The sequence below is a fragment of the Anser brachyrhynchus genome (assembly GCF_964034855.1).
Source record: "Anser brachyrhynchus genome assembly, chromosome: 1".
Taxonomy (NCBI): domain Eukaryota; kingdom Metazoa; phylum Chordata; class Aves; order Anseriformes; family Anatidae; genus Anser; species Anser brachyrhynchus.
The window spans coordinates 32,825,128-32,849,342 of record NC_137694.1 but is presented as its reverse complement, the minus strand read 5'-3'; the positions used below and the strand labels follow the sequence as shown (position 1 = coordinate 32,849,342).

The 24,215-nt window shown below is 39.2% G+C and overlaps 1 protein-coding gene and 1 long non-coding RNA gene across 9 annotated transcripts in view; one reads left to right on the top strand and one right to left on the bottom strand.

Annotated features, from left to right (window-relative positions):
• The first annotated feature begins 1,880 nt into the window (after positions 1–1,880).
• Positions 1,881–11,555, top strand: LOC308188068. Of its 4 annotated transcripts, none has more exons than XR_013945137.1 (5): positions 1,881–6,815; positions 7,461–7,582; positions 8,644–8,682; positions 9,430–9,708; positions 11,073–11,555. It is a non-coding gene; the product is annotated as an uncharacterized lncRNA (long non-coding RNA). The 4 variants fall into 4 exon arrangements; XR_013945139.1 differs by having other exon boundaries at positions 8,427–8,682; XR_013945136.1 differs by lacking the exon at positions 9,430–9,708.
• Positions 10,670–24,215, bottom strand: part of TMEM117 (transmembrane protein 117) — a 218,271-nt gene continuing 204,725 nt past the window's right edge. For all 5 annotated transcript variants that reach the window (XM_080576685.1, XM_080576686.1, XM_080576684.1 and 2 more), the window contains exons 7-8: positions 21,983–22,112; positions 10,670–12,762 (exon numbers count right to left, since the gene is read on the bottom strand). In XM_080576685.1, coding sequence (XP_080432811.1) covers positions 12,122–12,762; positions 21,983–22,112 — 771 coding nt within the window. In that variant the 3' untranslated portion in view covers positions 10,670–12,121. The remainder of the gene's footprint in view (positions 12,763–21,982; positions 22,113–24,215) is intronic.

Below are 24,215 nucleotides of genomic sequence, written 5' to 3'. Positions count from 1 at the left end.
GCTTAAGGCCACCATCCTTTTGAGTCTGAGGGCCTGTGCAGAGAGTTCGGCTCTGCATACAAAGCCAGGCTCTCAGTCCGTACCTGCAGCAAGGATTGAGAAATGTGATCTCTTTCAGTCAATCCACACGCTGTGCTGGGGCTGCAGAGCAGACTACTCACAACAGGGCCTGACTGCAGATCATTCCAAGAGGGGAACATGGATTTCTCTCAAGGTCAAATTGCAGATTTGCTCCCACTCCAAAGTCCCTCCTTCTACCAAAAAAGAACATAGCTAAAATAACTTCGAGAGAACATGGTATAAGTGAGATAAGGCCCTGGGAATATCGGGTTTCTACAAACTGTCAGAATAGAGAACATGACTTTCTTATATTTCAGTTACCTAACAGACTGATGAATTTTTGTTTCCTCCATTTCAGATTGTTTTAGGCATTTTTTTTTCCTTTGGAGTTATAACTCTGATTGATTGAAAATGCTGTTATGCCATCTGGTAGAACCTCCATGCTGTGAGGAAACAATATCCAGGCTCTTCTGCCAGCAAGAAAATCCAGTTGAGGTTATTAAAACTTGAGGCATTGTTGAATTTATCTGCAAAAGGAGGTAGTCAGCAGGACAAAATTCTAGTAGTCTTACATCCCCTGACACTGTTGTTCAAAGAGAAGTTTTGGCACAAGCTGTTAGGAGGGACAAAAGTGTAAGTCCAGACAATAAAATTGCCAGCAGATACTTGTATTTTAAAAAAATAAGTCTTGGATAACGAAAACAGTCAAGAGCTACTCTTCTCTGACCAAGATAAGCCAAACTGATACTTGCCTATGTGGGACAGTCTTCTCTACAGTCAGTGGGACGGTACCCACACAAAGCTGAATTTGATTAAGAGGCACAGAAGCAAAGACATTGGAATGAATGGATTATAGTTTTCCTATTTCACAGCTGTGCAGGAAAGGTGCCAAATATTATTTTTGTTGTTAATGGGGTCTTTAGCACAGCTGAAACAAAGGGTTCAGATCATATGCACAGTTATTGTAGGCAACAATAAAAGAAAAATGAGTTGTGAGACTATTTAACTCCCTAAAATCCTCTGCGTGCTCATTTGCAGTTAAAAGTCCATGGCAGTCTATTTTGATAAGTGGTGATCCTAAACATTTTTCCAGGAGTCGCAGGTTGGCTGCCCTTGTGTTAGGGTGACGCAGAGTAGAAGTTCTCAAGGCCCCACCTGGGGGCTCCGTGCAGGAGCTGCTTGTGGGAGCTGCTCTCAGCTGCTGCATGGGAGGGTGGGCAGCTGGGGGGGGCTGCAAGACCCTTGAGGTGTGGGGGCAGCCAGGCAGCAAGGGACATGCAAGACCTGAGGCTGCTGAGGCAGAGCAAGGGCAGCACACGCTCAGTTAGGGAGCCACTTCCAAGATTTTGTGAGGCAATGGGGCTGGTCAGGAAGGAAGAACTGGGCTGAGGCTCTTGATGTATGACTGAAGAATCATTTATAGGAATGCTGTAGCTCTTTGAAGGCCATTGCCTTAGGGCTTCCTCCATGTAGTGAATGGTGAAGGAAGCTAACAGGTGTATTAGGAAGGACCGGACCTGGCAAGTATCTGTGTGACGTACTGCTCCTTCTGCATTGGTCTGCTCTGGGACCCATCACCTACCCTGGGAAAACCAGCACAAACCCACTCCATGATCACTCAGTGTGTGGCCCTGGGCATGGATGCTGACAGAAGGATGCTGGAGAGAGAGAAGAAAGTCACGGGAGCTGGCATTATGACTGCAACTATTTCAACAACTTACCCAGCACTGAGAGGCAAAGATCACCTGCCAGCTCTGCCCCTCCTTCAGCTACAGGTGACTCCAGGGACCAGCGATCATGCTGCCATGGAGGGGGACCTGGGCAGGCTGGAGGAACAGGCATTTCTGGGGACATGATGTGCATGTAGCCCATGCTGCAACCACATGCACGTGGATGTGTCTGTGTGTGTAAGGAGAGGGTTTGGGGATTGGGAGCGTGCTTAGGCATTTGCTGGTGTTTGTTAGCATTTGTTTCTAATGTCTGGTACTGTGGTTTATCTGCTGTATTGCTGATATTGAGCCTGAATGTATAGTTCACTGATTACTGGTTAATTAGGTGCTGTTAATTGAATAAATCACTCCAAACCTGATGTATGTTAAGCAATGTAAGATGAGTGGTGCTTCCCTGGGGCAGGCTGGGCTGTGCCTTGCCCCAGTGGGTGCCACTCAGGGAGGGCTGTGCTGCCCGTGCACCCAGTGGGTTCCTAGCACATCCCCAGGCTCTCAGGGGGGCACACGCAGGGCTCCTGGGCTCCTTTCACCCTTGGCACAACCTCAGTCTTGCAGTGAGGGTTAACATCAGGCTAATGTTTCCCCTCATCTTGTCCCTAAAAATAGTATTTATCACAATGACAGTGGCAGGGCCCTTCCATGTCTCAGACAAGACCGTACACCAGGATGCTACATGCAGAATCCCATTACTAATATATTGTTGTTTTGCAGGTCTCCCTATTTCATTGTTCAAGCAAAAATTAATGCACTCACAACATACAACAATGTGTTAGAAGAATGGTTTTTACTGTTTGTCTTTTGAACTTCCAGCATTGCTTCTCAGTGACACTTGATACAGCTGAGGAAAAACTACAACCTGAAGATGCCATCAAATAAACACTGTCATTCCTTGAATATACTATGAAAAAGAATTTAACTACTTCCTTTTTGCAAAATATCAGTCGCAAAGAAACATTAGAATGTCAATGTTTGGAAGGATAAAAGAGCAGCTTTGTAACTTCTTTGCATGCTACTTGCTGAGATTTGAAGCACCATGGAAGTCTACTTCCCTGGCTCACAATGTCTGAAGACAGACTGAGATCAGCAAACTCAAGAAGGCAGTTGAGGAAGAAGTGAGGTATTCCTCACTCCTCATTACAGTCACCCTACAGGCATTCTGATGGCAGGAGGCAATAGGCATCTGATGCTAGCAAAACTGTCTTCTGGCTTCAAAAACTGAATTTCTGCGGATGAAGTGTATACCTGGGTGAAATACGTTTACTTCTGTTCCTAAGATGTTTTGTGCAGTTTATGTGTGTGTGTGTGTGCATGAATCTCATGAGGCAAATGAAATGGTTGACATCAACAACCCAGTGTGGCCAAAGTCTTAATAATGCAGGCATGATATTGCAGACAAGCATACATGCGGTATACTTGATTTCTGGGAACTTAGCAAGTGATCTCACAACTCCTCATTTTAGTTTTCTTTGCTACCTCTTACACATCTTCTGTATTGCAATTTCTTCAAGCAGTTCCCTTCCTGTCCTTATAGTTTCATTTCTCTAAGGCATTTTCGTGCTACTCTGTTATAAATAGCAACAAGAGCAATACGATGAGTGGGTAGTTTCAGTAAAGTACATTTTTTCCAGCACACTGCAGAAGATGGAGTAGAGAGGTCTCTAGGAAAGGTCTCTTCAAATGCCTAGTTCACTTCTGCAAAGAGTTGACAGAGATATTTGTGTAGCAATGTTGCAGCCATAAAAGCACCAGCAGTCACATTTGGGCTATCTGTGTTTATTCTTTCATGTGCCTTTTGCAAGGCACTAAAATACACCCAAATAAACTAAATGCCTTTGAGGTCTAGTCAGACCAGCACCATGCTGTGTCTTTGCTAAGACTCTTTAGAACAGCAGGGGTAACAGTTCAGTGCAGTGACCAAAAATAGCTATATATCTCACGGGAACATCGTACCTTATGGTGACCCTGCAAGAATTTCAAGAACCTGTTAGCACAGACAGCTTACTAAAAACCCATCATCATCCTCTCTTATATGACAAAGGCTTAACTTGGGCTTGAAAACTCAAAAAACCAAAGCACTTTTTTAGGTGCAATACCACACATTTCGATGGAGGTTTCAATAAACAGTGCACACTAAGTCGGTAGGTTCAGCAAACATTGGTCTTCGTAAGACTTACTGTGAAAATGGACCAGGAGGTTACTGTTGACTTCCACCTCATACGCTCTAGCTGCATTTGTATAAATAGTGAGCTCTTTAGTCTTTTGAATCAATACTATTTTTTCTTTTGCTTTTTGAATGAACCATGCCTGGAGTCTCTCCAGAACCCCATAGGGAAGAGTTTGATCTCTGCACCCTTTGGGATTATATCTGAGGATTAGCCTTGCTGTGAAGCTGGTGGGATTTGTGCAGGTCGGAAGTGATGGAAAGGGTGGAAAGAGAATTAAAAAATGAGGTACCTGAATGTCTACTTTGTTCGTATTTTAATTTTAACCTTGTGCAAATTTTGGAGAATGCTCCATTTTTGTATAGTTTCATGAAGCAATACCAGAAAATTTTATCTTTCCAGTAACCATAGAAACACAGAAACAATGGTTACTGGAAATTGTTACACTTTCTCTGTACTTGCAGAAGCAGGTTTTTGTTATTGCTGGATGATGCAAAAATCAAGCCACATCCACGTCCTCAGCAGTGTTACCTGGCAAGGCTGCCGTAGCCAACAGGGAATGAACCTCACAAAGGTCTTCAGGCAGCTGGAGCATCTGGAGCCCTGGCTGTTCTGGAATATATTAACTCTAGCTGCTGTTTGCTACTCCTGTTTTCAGCAAATGGGTAATTAAATAGTGAAACTGTGATCCTGTCTGAGTACGTTTTACATTGACCAAAAGACTTTGTTGTCCAAAAGACTTAGTGGCCACCAGCATGTTGACTCCCTTCACGTCCTCTTACACCTCCCAAAGAAAGGCCAGCGAGATATGCGGTGTCTCAGAAACAGTCACCATCAACATTAATCTCTAAAGGGAGGAAGAGCACATCAATACCTTTTAAAAACCTCTTTTTGAATAAGAGTCTCTCATTACCCAGCTCCTTTGCCTTTGTCTTTCTATCATTTAAAATCACACTGTCTCTCGCTTGCTTTAAGCTACTGCTTTAAGACACAAATGTAGATTAAATTGTACCGATTTGTTTGATCTTTGTAGAAAAGCAGAAGTTTTAAGCAGCAAAGGAGAGGATGGAAATACCAAGTTGTCTGTCTCCCTTTCAGATTCCTGTAAGTAACCTGCCACCTTCCCAGACAAGAACTTGAATGGGGCCAGCTTTCTTCTGATTGCCTCTGCCCGACTTCCTGAGAGGGAAGGGCTCCTTAGTCTCACTAGAGAGATCTTAATTAAAACAAACCAACCCTTTGACCTGCCTAGGCTTCACCCACCTTACATGTAAGTATTGGTTTCTAATCTGTTTTTCCTTTTAGAGACCACGTCTAAAACTCTTGTGTGTGCAGACATACACAAGGCTAGTAATGGAAAGTCAATATGAATGGAGGTCTGAAAAGAAAGAAGTCTTTTTATTCAGTTAATCCGAATGATTCTTCAGTTAATACTGATTCTAGTCTGGCTGTATAGATTAATGCCCTAGGCAATGCAAAAGTTCAGCTGTCCGATTTGTTTCCTACTGACCACTCCAAACAGGTTTTCCAAAAATGTAATAGCCCTTTCTATTAATGGAGGATATTGGTTCTTGTAGACAAAATATAATAAAAAGTGACTCTTTCATGAGCAATTTTAAACATTCAAGCAGGGTAATTGATTACGTGAGCCAAGGGCTGCAAACTGAAGAGATGACTGACTTTTTCAGTATGTAAATAGAGTACCAGGCAATAAACATATACCAGTTATGAATTGTATGAAATAAAATTACAATTAAGTTCAGCATCACAAAGGAAGTGACTTGAATTTTTTTCAATGCTTGCATGCCATTTTCTACTCTCAGTTATTCCTGTGTAGACCCTAGGGAGAGCTGGTGTGGACTCGCTCCCACAGAGCAGAGGGTACCTGATCGTAAACTTGCTCAAATCTTAAAAGTTTTGGCTTTGCACAATGTCACTTGTCATGCTTTATACATAGTTTGCTCATTCTTGCTTGCTATTACTGGGAATCTCTTCTTTCTACCAGTGGCAACATTTAGGCAGCAATACTGGAGTTTGGAAGAGGCTGCCCAGGGAGGTCATGCAGTCTCCATCCTTGGATAGTTTCAAGACTTGCAAAGATAAAGCCCTGAACAACCCTGCTTGAGCTCAGAGCTGACCCTGCTTTGTGCAAGAGCTTGCCTAGAGACACCTATTGACCTGAATTATCTTGTGAACCTATGAAAGTGAAGGGAAGGTAAGAAGAGAGGAAAGGAGGACCCTGAATGGAAACTGCAGGTAATTTTGAGGATACTGAGAATCAAAGAGATTTAAATAGTGGAAAATGCATGGAAAGAATCCTATGGGAAAAAGAAACAATGAAAAAAATAAGTTGACAACTGAAGAAATAAGAATGTTCAGATCCTTTTCAAACTTTCTTTGAAAGGTGGCAAAAAAGAGAGAGCAAAGAAGCAGCTAATAATGACTTTTTGGAAAAAAAATATGCATTTTGACTATTATGACTGCTTTCTGCTTGCCTTTCTCATTTCCCTGATAATAGGTAGGAGCCACAGCAGCCAGCCACAGCAACGGTACTCGTCTGTCTGAAAAGAAGAAAGGAGCCCACGCTTCCTAAGAATGCCCATCACTGAAGTTATGTCAGGCAGGGCACACACTGGGGCTTTGTTAATGAGCAGGCTGGAAGCCCTTTTTCCCTGGGAACTGAAGAGCTGTAATGAAGGCAAACCTGAGGAAAACACCTGTTATGCTCATGTCGCCCATCTCCTTCAAATGTAGCTGAGAGCACGGCAACTCGCAACAGAAGAGAGGGGGCCCTGGCTGTTTTAAAGTTACATGGTTATGCATCTTCCTGAATGAATACATCCACTTGTAAAGCTGTAAGTCTGTAAGTATTCCTTGGTAATGATTCATAGAGGGACTGGTTAGATGGACCAAATACCTTTCTGTATGTAGCATACCGTATTGCAGTGAAGCATTTTCCTGCTAGTTTTGTCCCTAGGCTGGAACAGGTGCCTGTTGCTTCTTTGGCAGAATTTCCTTGGCTGGGCAGAGCCTGTGTGCAGATGGTACTGTATCAATAACAGCAATTATGGGCCTTTGGTGGGTTATTTGCAGTTTAGGTCACCAACAATAAAAATTGCTTGGAAATAAAAGCCAAAGAATGGGGCTTCAGTAAAAGCAAAAAAAATGAAGAGGGGAAGGAATCGAAGGAATTCAATATGCAGGGAAGTGCTCCAGATGTCACAAAGCAGCATGAGACCTGGGTCTATAACCTGCCTGCAGGAATCAGATAAGCTGCCCTTCTGCAGACCCCAATTGCCAGACATCAAAGGAAAAGCAGAGATTAGAGGTATCCTTGTGACTGTGCTGCAGCTGTAACATACATTTCTGAAAGGATTTGATGCTACTAGATTGCTCTTAGCAAAGCAGCTGGGTTCATACTTTTCCTCTCTCCAGCAAGGAGTTTGCCGTGGAAACTACAAGCTTCGTGGAGTTTCTCCTTCGTAAGTTTTGTTCCTGCTTCTTTCAGAAAAGTGAAAAGCTGCTGGCACCCCCCATGCAGAGGAATTGATAGAAGGGAAATAAGATGGTGTTAAAACCTAGTCACCCAGAAGAGCTGCTCACCCAGACGTCATCTGGAAGCTGAGAACTGTGAGCATTAGGGAAGAAGGACTTGCTCTTCTGTTCTGGATGGATAGTTATTGTCTCTCCATTTGTCCCCCAGTTTCCCTATGAAACAGGGATTTTACATATATTGATTTACTTCTGAAATGGTCACATAACGCATTCTTCCTCACCTCAAGGCTGTGCAGCTCACAGACCAGACTTCTGCCTTTTTGTTGTCCTTGGTTATGTATTTAGTATCCCGATGACTTGTCACATTGTGGTCAGGACAGTTTTGAATACAAACGAGGAATGAGGACGAACAACCCCTTTGTCATCTGGGGCTTAGAACGGATGGGCTGCATGGTAGAAGAGCTGGTATGTCTGGTGCATGCAGCAGCATCTTGGTCAATAAAGCAACTGGAACTGTTTGTTAATAAATGCAGTTTGAAGCTCTGCATGTCACTATCCATAGTCTTAAGCACAGGGTCACTCTAACATAAACATGCGCTGTGTCTATATCCTGCACTAGGCCATTTCAAAGGAATCAGCTTTACGGTCTTATTCACAGTTTGGTATGTCTAATTTTTATGGGTCTGGCAATCTGCTCAAAGCTTAAGCTGGTTACTTTTAAATGCAACCTAAAAAGCTGGAACACTCTGCTTGCAGGACCATAACCACTTCAACTTTATGGTCTAAGATAAAAAGTTCTCTCCCACTGAGCCCCTCCTAGTAGGTCATTAAAATTAAGGGCAGTGTATTAAAAATCTGTTACATCTTTTATTAGTGAGTCATAACCTGTGCACTTGTGGGAAAACGAGCTTGCAAGTCTAGTAAGTATCTGAATTGCTGTCTTTCCAGTCTTTGAGAGGTGTCTGTTCTTTGTTTTCAGGTGGTTGTCATGATGGAAGCTATTCACTGGAGGAAAAGCAATTACTTGGCACATACTGTAATACCGTGTAGTAGCCCAGCGTAAGATGGTACTAGCTGGAAAGGACAGAAATCTTTAAAACAGAATAAATTTACTTTTCGCATAGAATCGACAAAACTGTAATTTGAGGAAGCAGATAGTGCAATTAAATGTTCCTTTTTGGTTTTGTATTTTATAGGCAATACAAGGGGAGGCAGAGGAGATGAAACAACCTGGAGTAAGTAACACTCATGGAGCAATGCAGAATAAAGAGGGCAGGAGTGAATTGTCTGCTTTCAGCACTTTCACCAAGACAATCAACTAATCCTTACACTCCAAATATACACACATGTACATATTTTATAAAATTGGACTTTTAAACATAAATGTTTTCATACACATGAAGATTGTATTTAAGGTATTTCCTACAAATATTCTATTTGCCTCGTGTCATTTCCATCTCATCAAAGGTTGAGGATGCCGAAGTAATTTATAGGCACCTGTGTGCTCACAGATCTTATGTGCTTAGCCCAGAGATGTCTCTTCTACATATGCATCACTGTACAGAGTATCTGTGGATCTGTGGGAAGGAAAAAAAAAAAAAACAAAAAACAAAACTATTGTGCCAAATCCAGTCTCTGACAAAGCATATACAGCCCTACATTGATGGTAACTGCTGACTGCTGGATGGCTTCTTATAGAGGGCAGAACGGAGATTCATGCAACGTGTGAAAACTTGACATTTCCTCAAGTTTCTTTCCTTCCATAGGTTGCTCAACTTTTTCAGGTAAAGAAAAAAAGACTAAAAAAAATTGTGTTAAACTTTCAGGAAAAGGTCAACCAACTATATTAAAGTCATAGTGGTGGGCAAAAGATAGGAGAAGATTTCAGAGTTTTTGGAGTTAAAGAAACATTTCAAAATATTAATAATGAACAACATCTGAAGACAATGAATGTAATCATGGGAAGAATACTTCCATTTCAGGTAACCAATTTTAGGCCTCTTACACACCCAGTCTCCCATGGGCTCTTCTACAGCCCATGGCAGAAGAGCAGAAGGAGATTGCTTCAGGAGAATATCAAGAATGAATCTGCATTAGTAGCTCAGCACACGAGTGCAGTTTAGATTGCAACCACGTACTTTTTACCCTGTTTCAAATTGTGTGGTCTCTGCACATGAATGAGATTTGGCTGAAACGTACTCCAGCCACTACTGGCAGTCAGTTTACAGGAGCAGATGAGCTAAACTGATGTAAGCCTCAGGGTAAGTTTAGTTACCTATCTCAGGCTTCTCAGACTAGATACTGAAAGCAGAGAGTGGAAACACTCCTCTCCTCTCTCATCTGTGTCTGTGTTTACAAATGAGGCTCCCACACAATGGAGGATTCCTTCCTCCTCTAATTAAATTGACGAGTTGACTGTGGTGAGTGGCTACACTGAGTCTTTTCATTTAAGAATTCATGTTGTAAGAAGTCTCTCTGCTTGATCATTAATTTAAATACTGCGAAATCTACATTATTTGATGTTTTTCTCACTTTCATGCAGGCTTGCAAGGGCTTTAAAAGCATTTACTTGATGTGAGGTCACAGAATTATTTTAGCTGTGGATCAGTTGCTTAATAGCAGTTTTCTCAGAGTCATGTCATCATGTAAGCTGTAAGGCTCAAGTAAGTCTTTCATTTTCTGCCTACATATTAATGGATTTAACCACTCCCATGCACAAAAAGAGAAATAGATTAATGGGAGATTTTCAGTACTTGGGTTTATAGTAACCAAAACATACAAAGAAGCACGTTTCTGCAAAATCAACCAGCTATTTCTGTAACTACTTAACAAATGCTCTGACTTTTAAATCAAATTCTGCTTGAAAGTCAAGCATCAATATAGTCACCTCTTACATAATACAGGTGGGATCTCACAGTGTTTTACCGTTAGTAATTAATGGTTTGTCTTTGGTTATATATTGTCAATTAAACAAATTTATAGGCTGTAATAGGCAAAAGCTAATAGATTTATTCTTAGCCATATTTTAATGGATAAATATTTAGTCTGATTATAAAGTAAACTTTTGCCTGATGAAATACTAAATGGTCCATAAACAAAATATTTGATTTTGACTTTACTGCGATACTGTCTATCTTTTCTAGTGCCAGAAATATTTGTGATTTTAAATAGGACAATGCGTGTGTATTTTTTTTTTAAACGAACTTCAAAACTAATAGAATATGTTCCTGCCTCATAATAAAAAATTGTCAAATGATGTTTATTAAAATTGACTCTCAACTGACAGTTAATAAATGCATAGTTCTATTATGCATGCTAAATCCAGCATTCCAAAAACTTAAAAGCAGATAGATCAAAACAATGGAGATAAAAAAGTCACAAAGACAAAATACAGCAACACCAGTAAATGACAGGGAAATAATTCAGGCTTAGAAATGACTTATTATTTAGTAACTTGTAACAACAATTTATAGAACTAAATTAGAGGCATATCAGAGTCTTTCTGATGTTTTAGATATGCACTTTCTCTAGTGCATGTTGTTTGATCATACCGCAGAAGAATTCACATTCCAGAGTCCGCTTCAAAAAAGCAAAATAAACACTTTTGCCATGTTTCTGCTTCCAGGTTACTTTTACTTGTGGATAATGAATGAAGAAAGACAAGGTTACAAGACATTTCAAGTATAAATCCATTTTAATTAATACCCCAAAACATTTCTTCAGCATGTTTAGACTGTCCATGTGTGGCGTGTTTCATATGTATGTTTCGTGTATACCCAGACAACATCTGCACCAAAGCATACAAATACTGGATTTAACAGGCTCTGCGTCCTTTACTGTAAGCACTCCACTGGCTCTTTGATATTACATAGGTTTGGTGGGACAGAAAAAGTTGCTTTAAGGGTGTATTTTCACCTCCGTTTCTGAAAGGTGAAGGGCAGAATTTTTAATCAAGGAGCAGTTTATCTTTAATTATGAAAAATATAATTAGGCATTATCACATAATTGCTATTACTGATGGAGAAAGTCACATTTTTGTAAGTAGTGACCCATGCTGTATTATCGCTCTTGTGTTTACTGCATAATGAATCTGTATTTGTGTTTGGCAGCTAGCCAGCAAAAATTAAAAGGTAATCAACATGCTTCTCTGCAGTCCGGTCATCAAAGTCACTGGCTCCACAGATGAGTAAATAACAAAGTCAAGTTGTGATGTCCTAACAGAAACCCTTCTTAAGGAATAACTGCATTTATCTCCTCTGTTAAGACATCAAATGATACTTGAAAATAACCATATACAAAAAGCTTTGCAAAATAGATTAGAAGAACTGTGCTATACATCTGGTGTTGAGTTAAAAAACAGTTTAATGTCTCAAGGCACCACCACGGTAGAATTTTATACCTGCAAGTAATCATCTAATACACTATTGTACAGTTAAGGTAATGTATTAATAAATAGCTTGTGCAATTTTGGGAAGCAATCTATAAAGGAATGTTAGATATACAGTAGGCACGTACTATAATACAAATAAAAAAAAAATCCTAGAAAAAGCATGCTGAGCACCTTTTGGTATAGGTTGAATTTCTTAGTCTAAACACTATGTAAATCTTATCTTACAAAAGATAAAACTGAACTCTTACAGCAACTGCTTATTTATTTTTCCTGGGTATTTGTCTCTATGCTGGAGGATTACTCTTAGGGACAGAGGACTCTGGTACTGGCTGTAAAGGGCTTTCTTGTTCATTCAATTGTGCATTCAAGTTTTCAGAAGTGAGGAGAGAAGAATTGAAAACTATTTCACTTAAGTCTGATTTTATGGATACAAGATGAGGTTCTTGAAAACTCAATGGTTCTTCTACTAACACCTGTGTATTTTCTCGCGTCATTCCCATATCTGATGGTGACTTTCGTTTCATTCTTGTGTATGATTTGTCTAAATTCTCCATGCCTTGGTCAGTTTTCTGAAATCGCCCAAAGAACCAGATGAAGAAACCAAACAGAGCAAAAGCCAACAAACTTGGAATAAAAGCCAGGCATTTGACATCAAGGCTAGAGCCTATGTATCTGCTGTGTAAGAACATGTCTCCTTCGGCATAGGTCCGGTTGGTCAAAGGGTTAGTGTTATTGGATCTCCACTCCCAAGATAACTTAGTTCTGTTAAGGTCTTTCAAGCTTTCTGAGTCCTTCACTGTGTAGATCTTCTGTCCAGGACCAATATATTGGCCATACTCATGAGGTTTGTAAAATATTTGGTTCTTCCACATATTTAGATCCAAGATTAAAACAAGAAAGATAATTCCATAGTTAAACCATTTGCCTGTTTGGAAAGAGAAACGGAGAAAGAGAAAGAGAGAGAGAAAGAGAAAAAGGAAAATGAGAAAAAGAAAAAAAGGAAAAGGAAAAAAAACAATTCAGTCATCTGATATATTCATTTTAGAAGCAGTACAAATGCATTCATATGTAAAAGCTACTGAGAGAAAAATCCCTTTTTTATTAATCAGTAAAGCAAAGTTGTAATAAGATTTCTACCACAGTCAGATTTATGCTGAATATCCCTTAGTATTTCACAGTTAGGTCTGGGCACATAATAAATAATTTTGTAATGTAAGCACAGCAGTATATCAATTGAATTCACATTGCAGTTTGTAGGTGACCTGTTGATTAGACCATTAGGCGATGTGGTACAGATCAATAAACCTAAAACGCATTAATTTCAGAGCTTCAGAAACACTCACATGGAAATTCTCCTTGAAAAGGCCATATTTAATAGAATTATTTATATGCCAGTAATGAATGAAGTGAGGCTCTTTTAGGGGTTCGTAAGTATGTACATTTTAAAAGTACATACATATATTGTTTCATACACTAACCATGGTGCCCAGATACATGCAGGTGGGGCAACTGGATAAACTGTGATTTAGAGGTATTATGCCCTTGAGAAATAGCAAGGGCTGATTTTAGTCTTGGGAGACTAGTCAATCTAGCTTTCCTATACTCTGTGTAGTGAGAAACTCCTCCAAGGAGTGACTCATAGTCTAACATTAAGCTCCTGCAATAGTGGAGGAGGAACCTTTTCTCCTTTTATTATTTAAAATTACTCTTTTGCATGTCTCCTCCAGGCATCCAAAATATATAAAAGGTAACATTATGCAACTGCAAAGTTGGCCCTGCTTTGAGCAAGGTATCGGAACAGATGACCTCCAGGTGTTCCTTCGTAGCTAAATTAATCAATGAATATACACAGACACAAAACAAAATTACACTGTTTTCATACTTAAAGAATCCCTTACGTTTTAGCTGAACATGTGTTAAAATCTTACCTGTGAGGTAATTACTGGCACCAATCAAGAACCCAACAAATCTACATGTCATCAAAATTGCATCAGGATGGAGAATTTGTGACCGACACCACAGCATGATGTGAAAGGACATTCACTGTGGAATGTTCCTGCTGATGATGAATGATATCGGTCTATGCTAGAACCATATTTAAGTAGGCCTCAAGGAAAAAAAGAAAATGAATGTAACAGAGAATCTACCAAATGACTTATGTCTTTGGTTTGGTAAAGAATAAGTGGATTCCAGTTCCTCAAGGTCTGTATTTTCAAATTGTACCATGGACCAAAATGCTCCATTAGGGTAACTCCTTGTATTTTAGCAATTGTGTTTAATGGTCCTCTTCAATCAACCTAGATTATACTTGGACTGGAAATGGATGAGAATGCTCTTTCTATTGTGTTATTGTCACTATTCAGAAATCAAACTGCACTGAAAAGACCTTGCAGTGAATCCTGTTCACATAATTCCTGAATAACTCCTTTAGCCTTTTTTTCTGGTTTTCAGCAATATTGTAGTCAACTTGTTAAAGAGGTGGGTTTAGAAAATCATGGTTTTAGAAGATTGTCACCACATTTTATATTACTTAAGTCCCTTAGGTGAACACTGAGACACTGAAAATGATGCTAAAATACAAAATATAGTAAGAAACAATAGAATTTGAACTTAGATGTATATGTAGAACTTAGTAGCATGGTTTAGTGGTGGACTTGTCAGTACTAGGTTCAAGGTTGCACTAGATGATCTTAGAGGTCTTTTCCAATCTGAATGATTCCATGATTCTTTGATTTAGCTTGATACAGTTTCCTATGGATTTGTGCCCTATATTTTTCTCTCCCTCTGAATTACCCTATATTCAGCCAGAATATATCTTGCATAGTGTGTGTTGATGGGCTGGCTGGGACACACATTCACCAATTAGTTGGCTGCTGACAAACAGAATACATAATGGATGACTTCTACCTGCTCCTTCCTCAGCTGGGCACTGACTTGGATGATTCTCCCCTACCTAACCACCATTTCTCAGGACATGATGGGAATGTAAGCATTGTTTAGATTCCCACCCTCCAAAAATGTTCTTGAAACTGGCTGTGGGTTGAAAAGTTATTTGATGCTCTTGGATAGAGAGAGTGAGACCAATTCACACAGAGAACATGATCACATAATTCTCATTTCCTTAGGAAAATAGGCTAAACACAAATGGCAATGAAATACAAATATTAGAACTGTTATCTGTTTACCTACAGTTTGAAAGAAAATTTAATTTACCGTATTCAAAACTTCCTTTCTCTGCTATGGTTGTTCACCTGGACATTTTTTGGAACAGTAATTTGTCATCAAATATTGCTCTGTGATTCAACCAGAAAGCAACTATCCCTGCTGCACTGACCCGGAGTTAATTCCTTAAGCCATGTTCTTTTCCCAGGAAATTGCATCATAAGACTGTCTAAAGAAAATTCCACTTTTTTGTTACCGGCTCCATCAAAAAAAAACCCCACAAACAACCTTGTATTTGGTACTCTGTGTTTCTGCAAAGCTATGACAGGTGCCTTTCCAGTAAGACTGCTAGACCTTGGAGGCAGGAAACTCCTGTAGGACCAGTATTACTCTTTCTCTTCAAATAGTTATGGCAAGAATAAACTATGCGTAGGAAAACACAGATGACTGAAAGATCAAAATTCAAAGTGTAATGAAATGGGAAAATTATGAAGATGGCCTTTATAAAGACACTGATATAATCTTGATTGCTAGCTTCAGGTATGACTGACAAAGGGAACTTTGCTATTCTAATGCTGAGCTATGATCCACCTGATCCTTTGGCATAATGGCACCCAGTGGATTTCACAGTAACCATCTGTGTCCAAAGTGCAACATCTAGAACAAGCCACCTGAGCAGTAAGTCTTGAGATGCCAGTCTGTTGATGGTGAAGGAGTTGTGTTCTGCTAGCTAAGAAGCTAGCAGAAAATACTGAAAATACTGAACAGAGGTAGTTAGGTGTCTGATCTCTGGCTTCATGTAGGATCTGTCCTACACTCTGATTTCATAATTGTGAAGCTATGTTAGAACTATTTAAAAAAGGCTCTGGCCCCCTTGTATAATAAATTAGAATACTCACCTGATATAAAAAAGATGTATATTTCAATTCCTCCTGTTACATTAAAAGCATGAACTTGAAACTCCCTCGCTTAGCTTCCAGATAGGTTTAGGCAGAGAGGAGCACAGCCTGAAGCTCTCCTGATTCTATCAGTTGTGTTGGTGTGGACTATAAATGGTGCTTGGACAAACAGCTTAGATGCAGATGCTCCAGTTAACTAAGATGAGTCATGTTCTGTACATCTAAGTGGCAGCTAGTTGCCTGACAGCTGCTGATTTTCTATTAGATGTGCTTAAAACTCCTTATATTTCCCATTTCTAGACAATTTTTACATTCTCTGCATCTCTGGTGTGCTCTATGAGCTCTACAATTTTTCCTTTTCTTTTGAAAACTGTTGTGAAAAGAACTAAACACTAAATATGAGCAATATATAAGATAACTTATATGGTTATCATTATAACTATATATGAACACCATGACATCTTCCTACTCCTACTCAGTATTCCCTGTAGCCAAGGGCTGTGTTAATCTCTCGCAACACAAAATGACTGGGAGTTAGCACTGTCTTGGTTACTTACAGAAAGTATTTACCTCTTTCTAGAATACAGTGTCCTCTGCTGTTTATCCCTCTTCCAAGGCACATACTTTACTCAGTTGTATTAGCAGCATGATAGCCAAATAAACCCCGTTTACCCAGCAATCCTTCTGGATTGGTGATATATGTATTGAAGCGATCTGACCCAAGAGGTCTGACAGTCTCCACTTACAAACATCTATCTGATGATAATTCTCCCTGATAATTCATGCTGGAGACTTATTATACTAATGAACATATATAATAAATATATATACACACATATATGTATATATTACATATAATACTTATACATATATAATGTATATAAAATATTTTTGTTCTGTTTTTTAAATAACAAAGTCATATATTATATTCATACAGGAAACGAACTTTGTAAGTTAGGAGTCACTCGACCTCTCATCTTGTGCATATATGAGCACAAGCCTAGAGTTTTGCAAAGAGTCAGGATAAATATATTATAAAGGTATAGGTATTCATCTTCTGAAAAAACAACAACAAAAAAAGGGACAAAAAAAAACCCACAATATAATTTAATTTATGGTGCTTCAAATTTCATTACAGATGAAAAATGGGAAGCAAAAATGTAGTCCCACACTATGAAGCCATTCTATTTGTCTCCTGACCAATTTCTGTAGGATCACTACCACTGTTGCTCTAGGGAGGCCAAGAATATTTGCATATACCTGGCACCAGTTAGCTTTTCTTGAAGCATGTGGATTTTCCATAGACAATCTGAGATGGAAGGATGCAGCTCCCAAGACTGGAAGGCCAGTCAAGCATTTCAGTAAACTGAGAATTATTATACCCAGGCTCCTCAATGGTGTTACAATGAAGAAAATCAGGTGGTGATACAGGCTATGTCATTCAGCCATACACTACCTAACTTACACCTGGTTCATAACTGCCATTCACAGTGTTAAAGTCCTTACATGTTACACATGACAGTTGCAGAGTCACCTATTTCTGCCAACTGAAGATGTTTGGGCAGTGCTCATTTTTAAAGAGGCTGATAAAGTCTACAAAGGGTAAAGCAACCAGTCCACAACCCCGCATGCAACTGATTTACTGGGCAACTGAAGCAGATCCTGCAGGTCTAAATATTCCCAAACAGCTTCTGATTCTGAAGTATTTTTATATTTGCATGTCCTCTCTGTAACAGAGTAGTCATGTCCTAAAAAAAAAACAGAGACCTCATGTAGAAACCAGTCCTCAGCAACTCTCTGGAGGTCAAGAGAATATGTGAAAATCCCACTTATTAAGGCTAGACTCAAGTGGCCTCATGCTGTGCAACCATAGCCAGAGGCTAGTGCAGGACATGTTGTCTTTAGACTCTTATCTCAATTGCAATTTGTGTCTAAAACATTCAGACACCTCTGTAAAACATTCAAGTATCTTTGAAAAATTCTTCATCTCTTCTGTCACGTTAGTGTTATTAGCTAGATACATCCATGCCGACCACTCACAGCTGAACTAAGCAGCAAATCCTCTGAGATCTTTTCATGTCTGTGTGCATAGACAAGTTTGTTTTTACCTCTAACCTTTCTATTTTTGTCCAAAGGCTCCCTCAGGCATCTCTGTGTAGGTGATGCTTGGCCTGGATGCTTGTGTAGGTGATGCTTGGCACTCTTTTGGTTTAAGTGTACAAGCCAGCCACACTAGGCACTTGCCAGACACAAAGGTGACAATTTCTCCATTGGACAGAAGGGCACTCTGGATAGACCAGAACTCAGAAACACATCTATAAATGGCTAGAAAAATCTCCCATCTGTTTTGATACCTAAACCTTAACATTTCCCATTTGGAACTTATCGGAAACTCGACAGCAGATGCTCTTGGATCTCCAGTGCTGCTATTAGATGGTACCAGCCAGGCCTCCGAGTGCCTTTTAAAAATGAAAGAATCTGAAGTAACAAAATTTACTTTTAAGTATTACAAATTTCCCTGGGTATTATAGAAAATAAAGTAGACTACATATTTTCGTAAACAGCAGCCCAAGAACGAAAACACATACATACTCATTGTAGTGAACCATCTGTCAAGGGAAATCCAGATAAGTTAGGCAGATGCAGGAATTCGAGATATTTTTGATGTTTATAGATAAAAGCAGCTATCAAAACACGATAAAAATATTTAATACTGAGTAGATGCTTGCTAGGAGTTCCTAGATGCAAAGAAATTTAAGCAAACTGAGGTACTCAGTTACCGGCAAAAACAAGATGGGCTTTTGATAGTAAATTCAAAATTACACTGAAGCATATAAGCTACATATGGCTGCAGATGTTAATTCAACATTATTGCTAACTTACAACATTCAGAAATCGTAAGTCATGCCTAAGAACACATGTTTTTTAGTTCAAAGTAGCAAGATGGGTTAAAAATAATACATTTCATACTGCTTAACTTATCTGCTTTTTTAGATGTGGAGCTATGCAGAAGTAACATTTTTTTTTTCTCTGCAATCATGAGATACTTTTTAAAAAGTATGAAAGCAGACAGTCTCACATAGTATCTGAATCCAGGCGATAAGCCTTTAAGACCAAAAAAAAAAAAAAAGTGACTGTCTTAAGACATGATGAAATCGGGAGAGCTGGCAACACAGATCAAGTAACTGTGAAATCCTTCATCTGTACGGAACATTTACGAAGCCATTAAGCACACACCAACAGAAAGGTGATTTAAAGTCCTTTACTCCTCTGCATGTGCCTACAGTTAGAGAAGCTTCTTTGTGGGACTATTGCTCATTAGAGCAACCCAGCGCTGAATAGGGCTGCTCAGGGGAGTCCTGTGGCTGCTCTTATTTATATCAATCAATAGTGACCATGACAGACTGTGAAAGAATAAAATTTATGAAGAATAAAATTTGCAAGGAACAATATAGTAAATGGTATTTCAGCCATGCTTCCTTTCTCCTCACTATTTGGGAGAAAAGGGTTTTCAATTTCTGGACATTGGGGCATAGATCATATTTTCACAGCATGGTTGACACCTTATCCCAATAGAAATAAACAATACTCAGGCCGTTGTCTTTTTTTCCTGCTTATTACAAAAAAAAAAAAAAGTCATATGGTTGTTTAATACTCTGGATGCTGTGTATTAAACATGGCTTAAATACAGAAGGTTTTAATGGGGCTTTACCTTCCTGCCTTTATCAATATCTTACCCCCCATATCATCTGCTGCAGTTCCATTTGTGTGCATCACTCTCTACCCTCATTTTAGATTGGATTACATGAATCTAGATTTATATATATATGTATATATATATATATAACCAGTTCCTTCTTTCTTTTATTAGCTCCTTGATTTGAGTAGAAAATTACAAGAATCTACACAACCACACTATAACTAGAGTTTGAAAGTGATCCAAGATGATACCCTAACCTAAGACAAGAACTGACGGCAAGAACAGATGGTTCAAGCAAAACTTACCCAAAGGGAGGTTCTTGTGCCATGTGTTATGGCTGTTTATTAGATCTCCTAAAGGGTGGTGTAGCACTGAGATAAAACAGGCACTCAGTAGTCAGAGTACGTGATGTGCAGTCAAATGGATTGATTTGTCTAGTGAATCTAATAAATGGATCTTGTTAATGCTGAGCAGGGAAAAATATTCCTCAGCCCCTATTCATTAGCTCATCCTCATTAAAAGAATGCCTTCTTGCCAGAAAATCAGGAAGACCTCCAGTCCTCTCTGCACAAGACTCTACAATGCATAAATATTGGTTTCTCTCAGTTGATCTGTTTTCAAACAGCAGCACTGCTAGCAGTTGTATTTCTGATACCTAAATTATGTTCTCTGCTGTTGCTTATTCCTAGTTCTTCTCTGATTATCATCAAAATCCCTGGCTCTTCTGCAATGCAAGACTGTTCTTTGCTCTTCAGTCCCTCTTCTACTATCCATTGTTTTTTATGTTCTTTAATTATATCCTGATTTCCTATATCTGATGGCACAACCCACCCCATCATGCTTCAGTCCTTGTTCATGCTACTGCATGCACCCATTCCACTACTGCTTCTTATACAATGGAATAACTGAATGGCATTTGGGAACCTTGTGGGATTGAGCCCCTCCAAATTCATGCTCTAGTCTTGAGAAGAAAAAAAAAAATCTTTTCCACTATCCTTGAATTTCATGCCCAGAGTTCATGTCAGATATTTGATGCTCATACTCTTTTTCTCTTCTCTTTTTACCCAAAACTTTTCTCACTTCAGAGAGAAAAATGTGTTCATCGTGTACACATCCCATATTCTCTCACCCTACACCTTCTGTCACTGACATCATTTACCTGTTTCACTTCATCCTGGTTCCTGAGTTCAAACTGTCTCACTCAGATGTATCCCCAGCCCTTCTTTCTTGTTGCTGGTTGTCTTTCTTATCAGGACTCCAACAGGGCACCTACATCCAACTTGCAAAAACTTTCCATCTCTCCATCTGTACTTCCTACTGGCCCATCTGCCTCCTGTCACTCAATAGCAAACAGGTAACTTCTGTGTTCATTTTCTCTTCTTTTCTGTTTTCCAATCTGATCGCCCAGATTTCCATCTTCTCTGCTGCAAATGACTTCTCTGAGGCTTCATTCAGCCTATGTGAGTCCTGATTCCTCATTCTTTCTTCCTTTGCATGTTTTCTTTCTTTGGCTTTTGATGCCTGTTAAGCTTCGGGCTCACCTGCTAGCTCTTGGTTGTATCTTTGTATGATCTCTGAATGCTCCTTTTGTCCCTGCTCTACAGGAATTTTGTATGGCTGTGTCATTGGATGCTCTCATGTATCTTATTCCTATACACTGTTGTGTGCTCTGATTGTTTATATTAGCAGTTAAAGACCCCTGCCAATTTGCATTTGCATTCTTTTGCTATCCAGTACTATTCATCTCTCTTGCCAATGGATTCTTCGACATAGCTTGAAGGTAAAATAAAAATATTTATCCCTATTTAACCTTCCTCTCTTTTTCATTCTCTGCTGTTATTCAAATACTGTCTCATAGTATAGAAGGATTGGATACTTTCATCTATATGTGCCATCCATTCAAATAACCACAATTCTATTTTATTTGAAGTTATTTAACTGTCTGTTTCTGGTTAGATGAATGATGGAGGTATGGTTATGAGTGGCCTTTGCCAGATGAGAATGACCGAAGTTATGAAAAGATATTAGCATAAATCACAGCAAAGGCATCTGAAAGCATAAGAGATTTTAAAATGAAATAAGCTGCTAATTCCCCTGGAGAGTAATTTTAGATAAAAGATCTCTGAAGCTACACTGGATATTACTTAGTGTCACAAGAAGCTGCTGAAATCCATGACAAACAGCAGGTCTCTGATTCATAACATAGAGATTTCCTATTTCTGTGAGAGGTTTATATATGGATGATAAAGACAGTTAAACAGATAGAAAAACAGAAATCATGGGGGAGAACAAAGAAAATATGTGATTAAGAACACGCTAGCACACATTTCCTACACAGACACGGTTCAACGTGTGCCTGTATCACAATCTGTAAGGTTACATACCTGTTATATGTATATGATACTCCTCTTTGAAGATCTTTTGGAAATATGGTACTTTGAATTGCATGTGTGCAGATGGCAAGCCTGGCAGATTCACTTCAACATCACCCATAAAATGTGGAAACTCCCAGTCCTGTTAAAAAAATAAGAGTAATAGCCTAAATATAAGCTTTCACAGTATATTTTGCCCTTTAAAATGCTTAAATTATCAAAAGGGCAAAGTTCTATTTTTAAGCCTCCCATGATTGGATTTTCCCACTTTAAGTTTTACTGAACCATTTGAAATAGAATATCTTGTTTATATTAGCTATCACTGTATGATTTTTACTTCAGCTCCATATAATTATGCGTTTAAAAGTTCACTTCAGAATGACAAAAATGAACCCCCTGTACCAGCTGATATTACAAAATTGTATATAAATACCTATGTGTTGCACTGTGTAAAAATAAGTATTGGTTCATGATGTAACTAATTACAGCAACCTTGCAATACAAGTTACAACTGTGACTAATTTGGCAAACAATTTACAGGTAAGAAATTGGCAAAGAAGGCCTGACACTTCAAGTCTTTCACAAATTTGTATTCACCTTGTTCAACTTAGAGGGTGTTTTCAGCATTTGCTCATAATACATCTAAATAAACATTCCCTGCAAGTGAAGACCCTTCAACATAATCTGCCTGAATCAATCTGAGCACAGTTTTCTCCACTGCTGCATTTCAGCTGACAAAGTAATGCTGGAAATGTGGAAGCTCTTACCTATCTATTGTCATGCATATTTTGGTAGAATGGGGTAACTCAGATGAGAAGGAGCTGCATTTAGAGGATTTTTCATTTAGTTATCTGCACCCACCACTGGTCATGGCACAAGTCACTACAACCAGAACTTAAAGTCCAGCAACATTGCTGGAATTGGTGTAGTTACTACCAGAGGGGTTACTTAGTGTGCTACAGACAGTTAAAAACATACTGGCCCTGTCCCCATGCATATACCTGGATTTGTATCCCACGAACCAGGCACTTGAATTTACTGAAAATAAGAAAAAGGAATCTGAAATGTGAGGAGCTCTGCAAATAACTTAGGCTTCCTTTGCATATGACTTAACATGCAAGAATTGCTAAGCAGCTCCAGCACTCTCTACAGTGGAAGGAAAATAGAAGACTGAGTTTTACCAGCAGGGAATTTAGCTCGGCACAAACGCTAACAGCAACTGATTTGTGCTAACACATTCTGATACAGAGTTAAATGGATTAACAGGCATATAAGTAAGGAGAAGCCCTGACCCTCTGCACCTGGTTCTCAGTGTCCACAGAGATACAGAAAGTGCCAATTTAGAGATGCAAAAGATAAGAGAAATAAGGTTATTCTCCTTTTCCCTTATCACCAACACAACACATGCTCTCCTGGTCATGAGGTACGGTAATAACTGCCCAGCTGCACAATCCCTTACACTGCATCTGCAAACATCCCCTTAGGTTTGGTAGACATTCAAAAAGTGCCCAAAGATAAATATTTTATGACTGTGCACTCTCCGTTCACTGTAGCTAATATACATCTCTGGACTCCTGTCTCAAGAAAACTCAGACAGACTCTCACCCAGGAAGAAATGGGAATAAATAGGAAGAAAAACATTACATATTCCTGAAGAAAAAAACAAACAGGGAGTTGTGGTCTCTGCCTACTCACACTAGAAATAAGTAAAGATAGGATCATAAATCTAGCATCCTGCTCTTGCCTTGTCCCACTGCTCCTACTATTTTAACTGCTTTTTGCTGATTTACAGACAAAATTCCATCAGACAGAATTTTGTGTTGGACTGTGTTTTTGCATCCATATTTTATAAAAAAAGTTCAGCATTTTTCTGATCAAATTAAATAATAAGTAACTAGAACGCCAACCCTACTAAATGCAGAATTTAGTGTATTATTTGTCTCAGCAAATAATTACTGAGACTGAAAAATATTTCATAAAACAAAGCAAAACAGACAGCCAACCCCAGCAGCGTGTTAATGCTTGCATTATAAAAGGCAGGTGAGAGCCCATTAGAAAACTCCGTATCTGATACTCCCAGGTACAGCTTCCTTTCACGTGGTACATTATTTCACATTTTCTATATGCATACTCCATACTGTATAAAGCACGCCTGAACTGTATTGTGACGTGTTACCCCGTAACCACAGGCATTGTAGTGAGCTTGCAAGGCCTCAGGACCGAGGCTTGCCCTGTCTGAACTGTT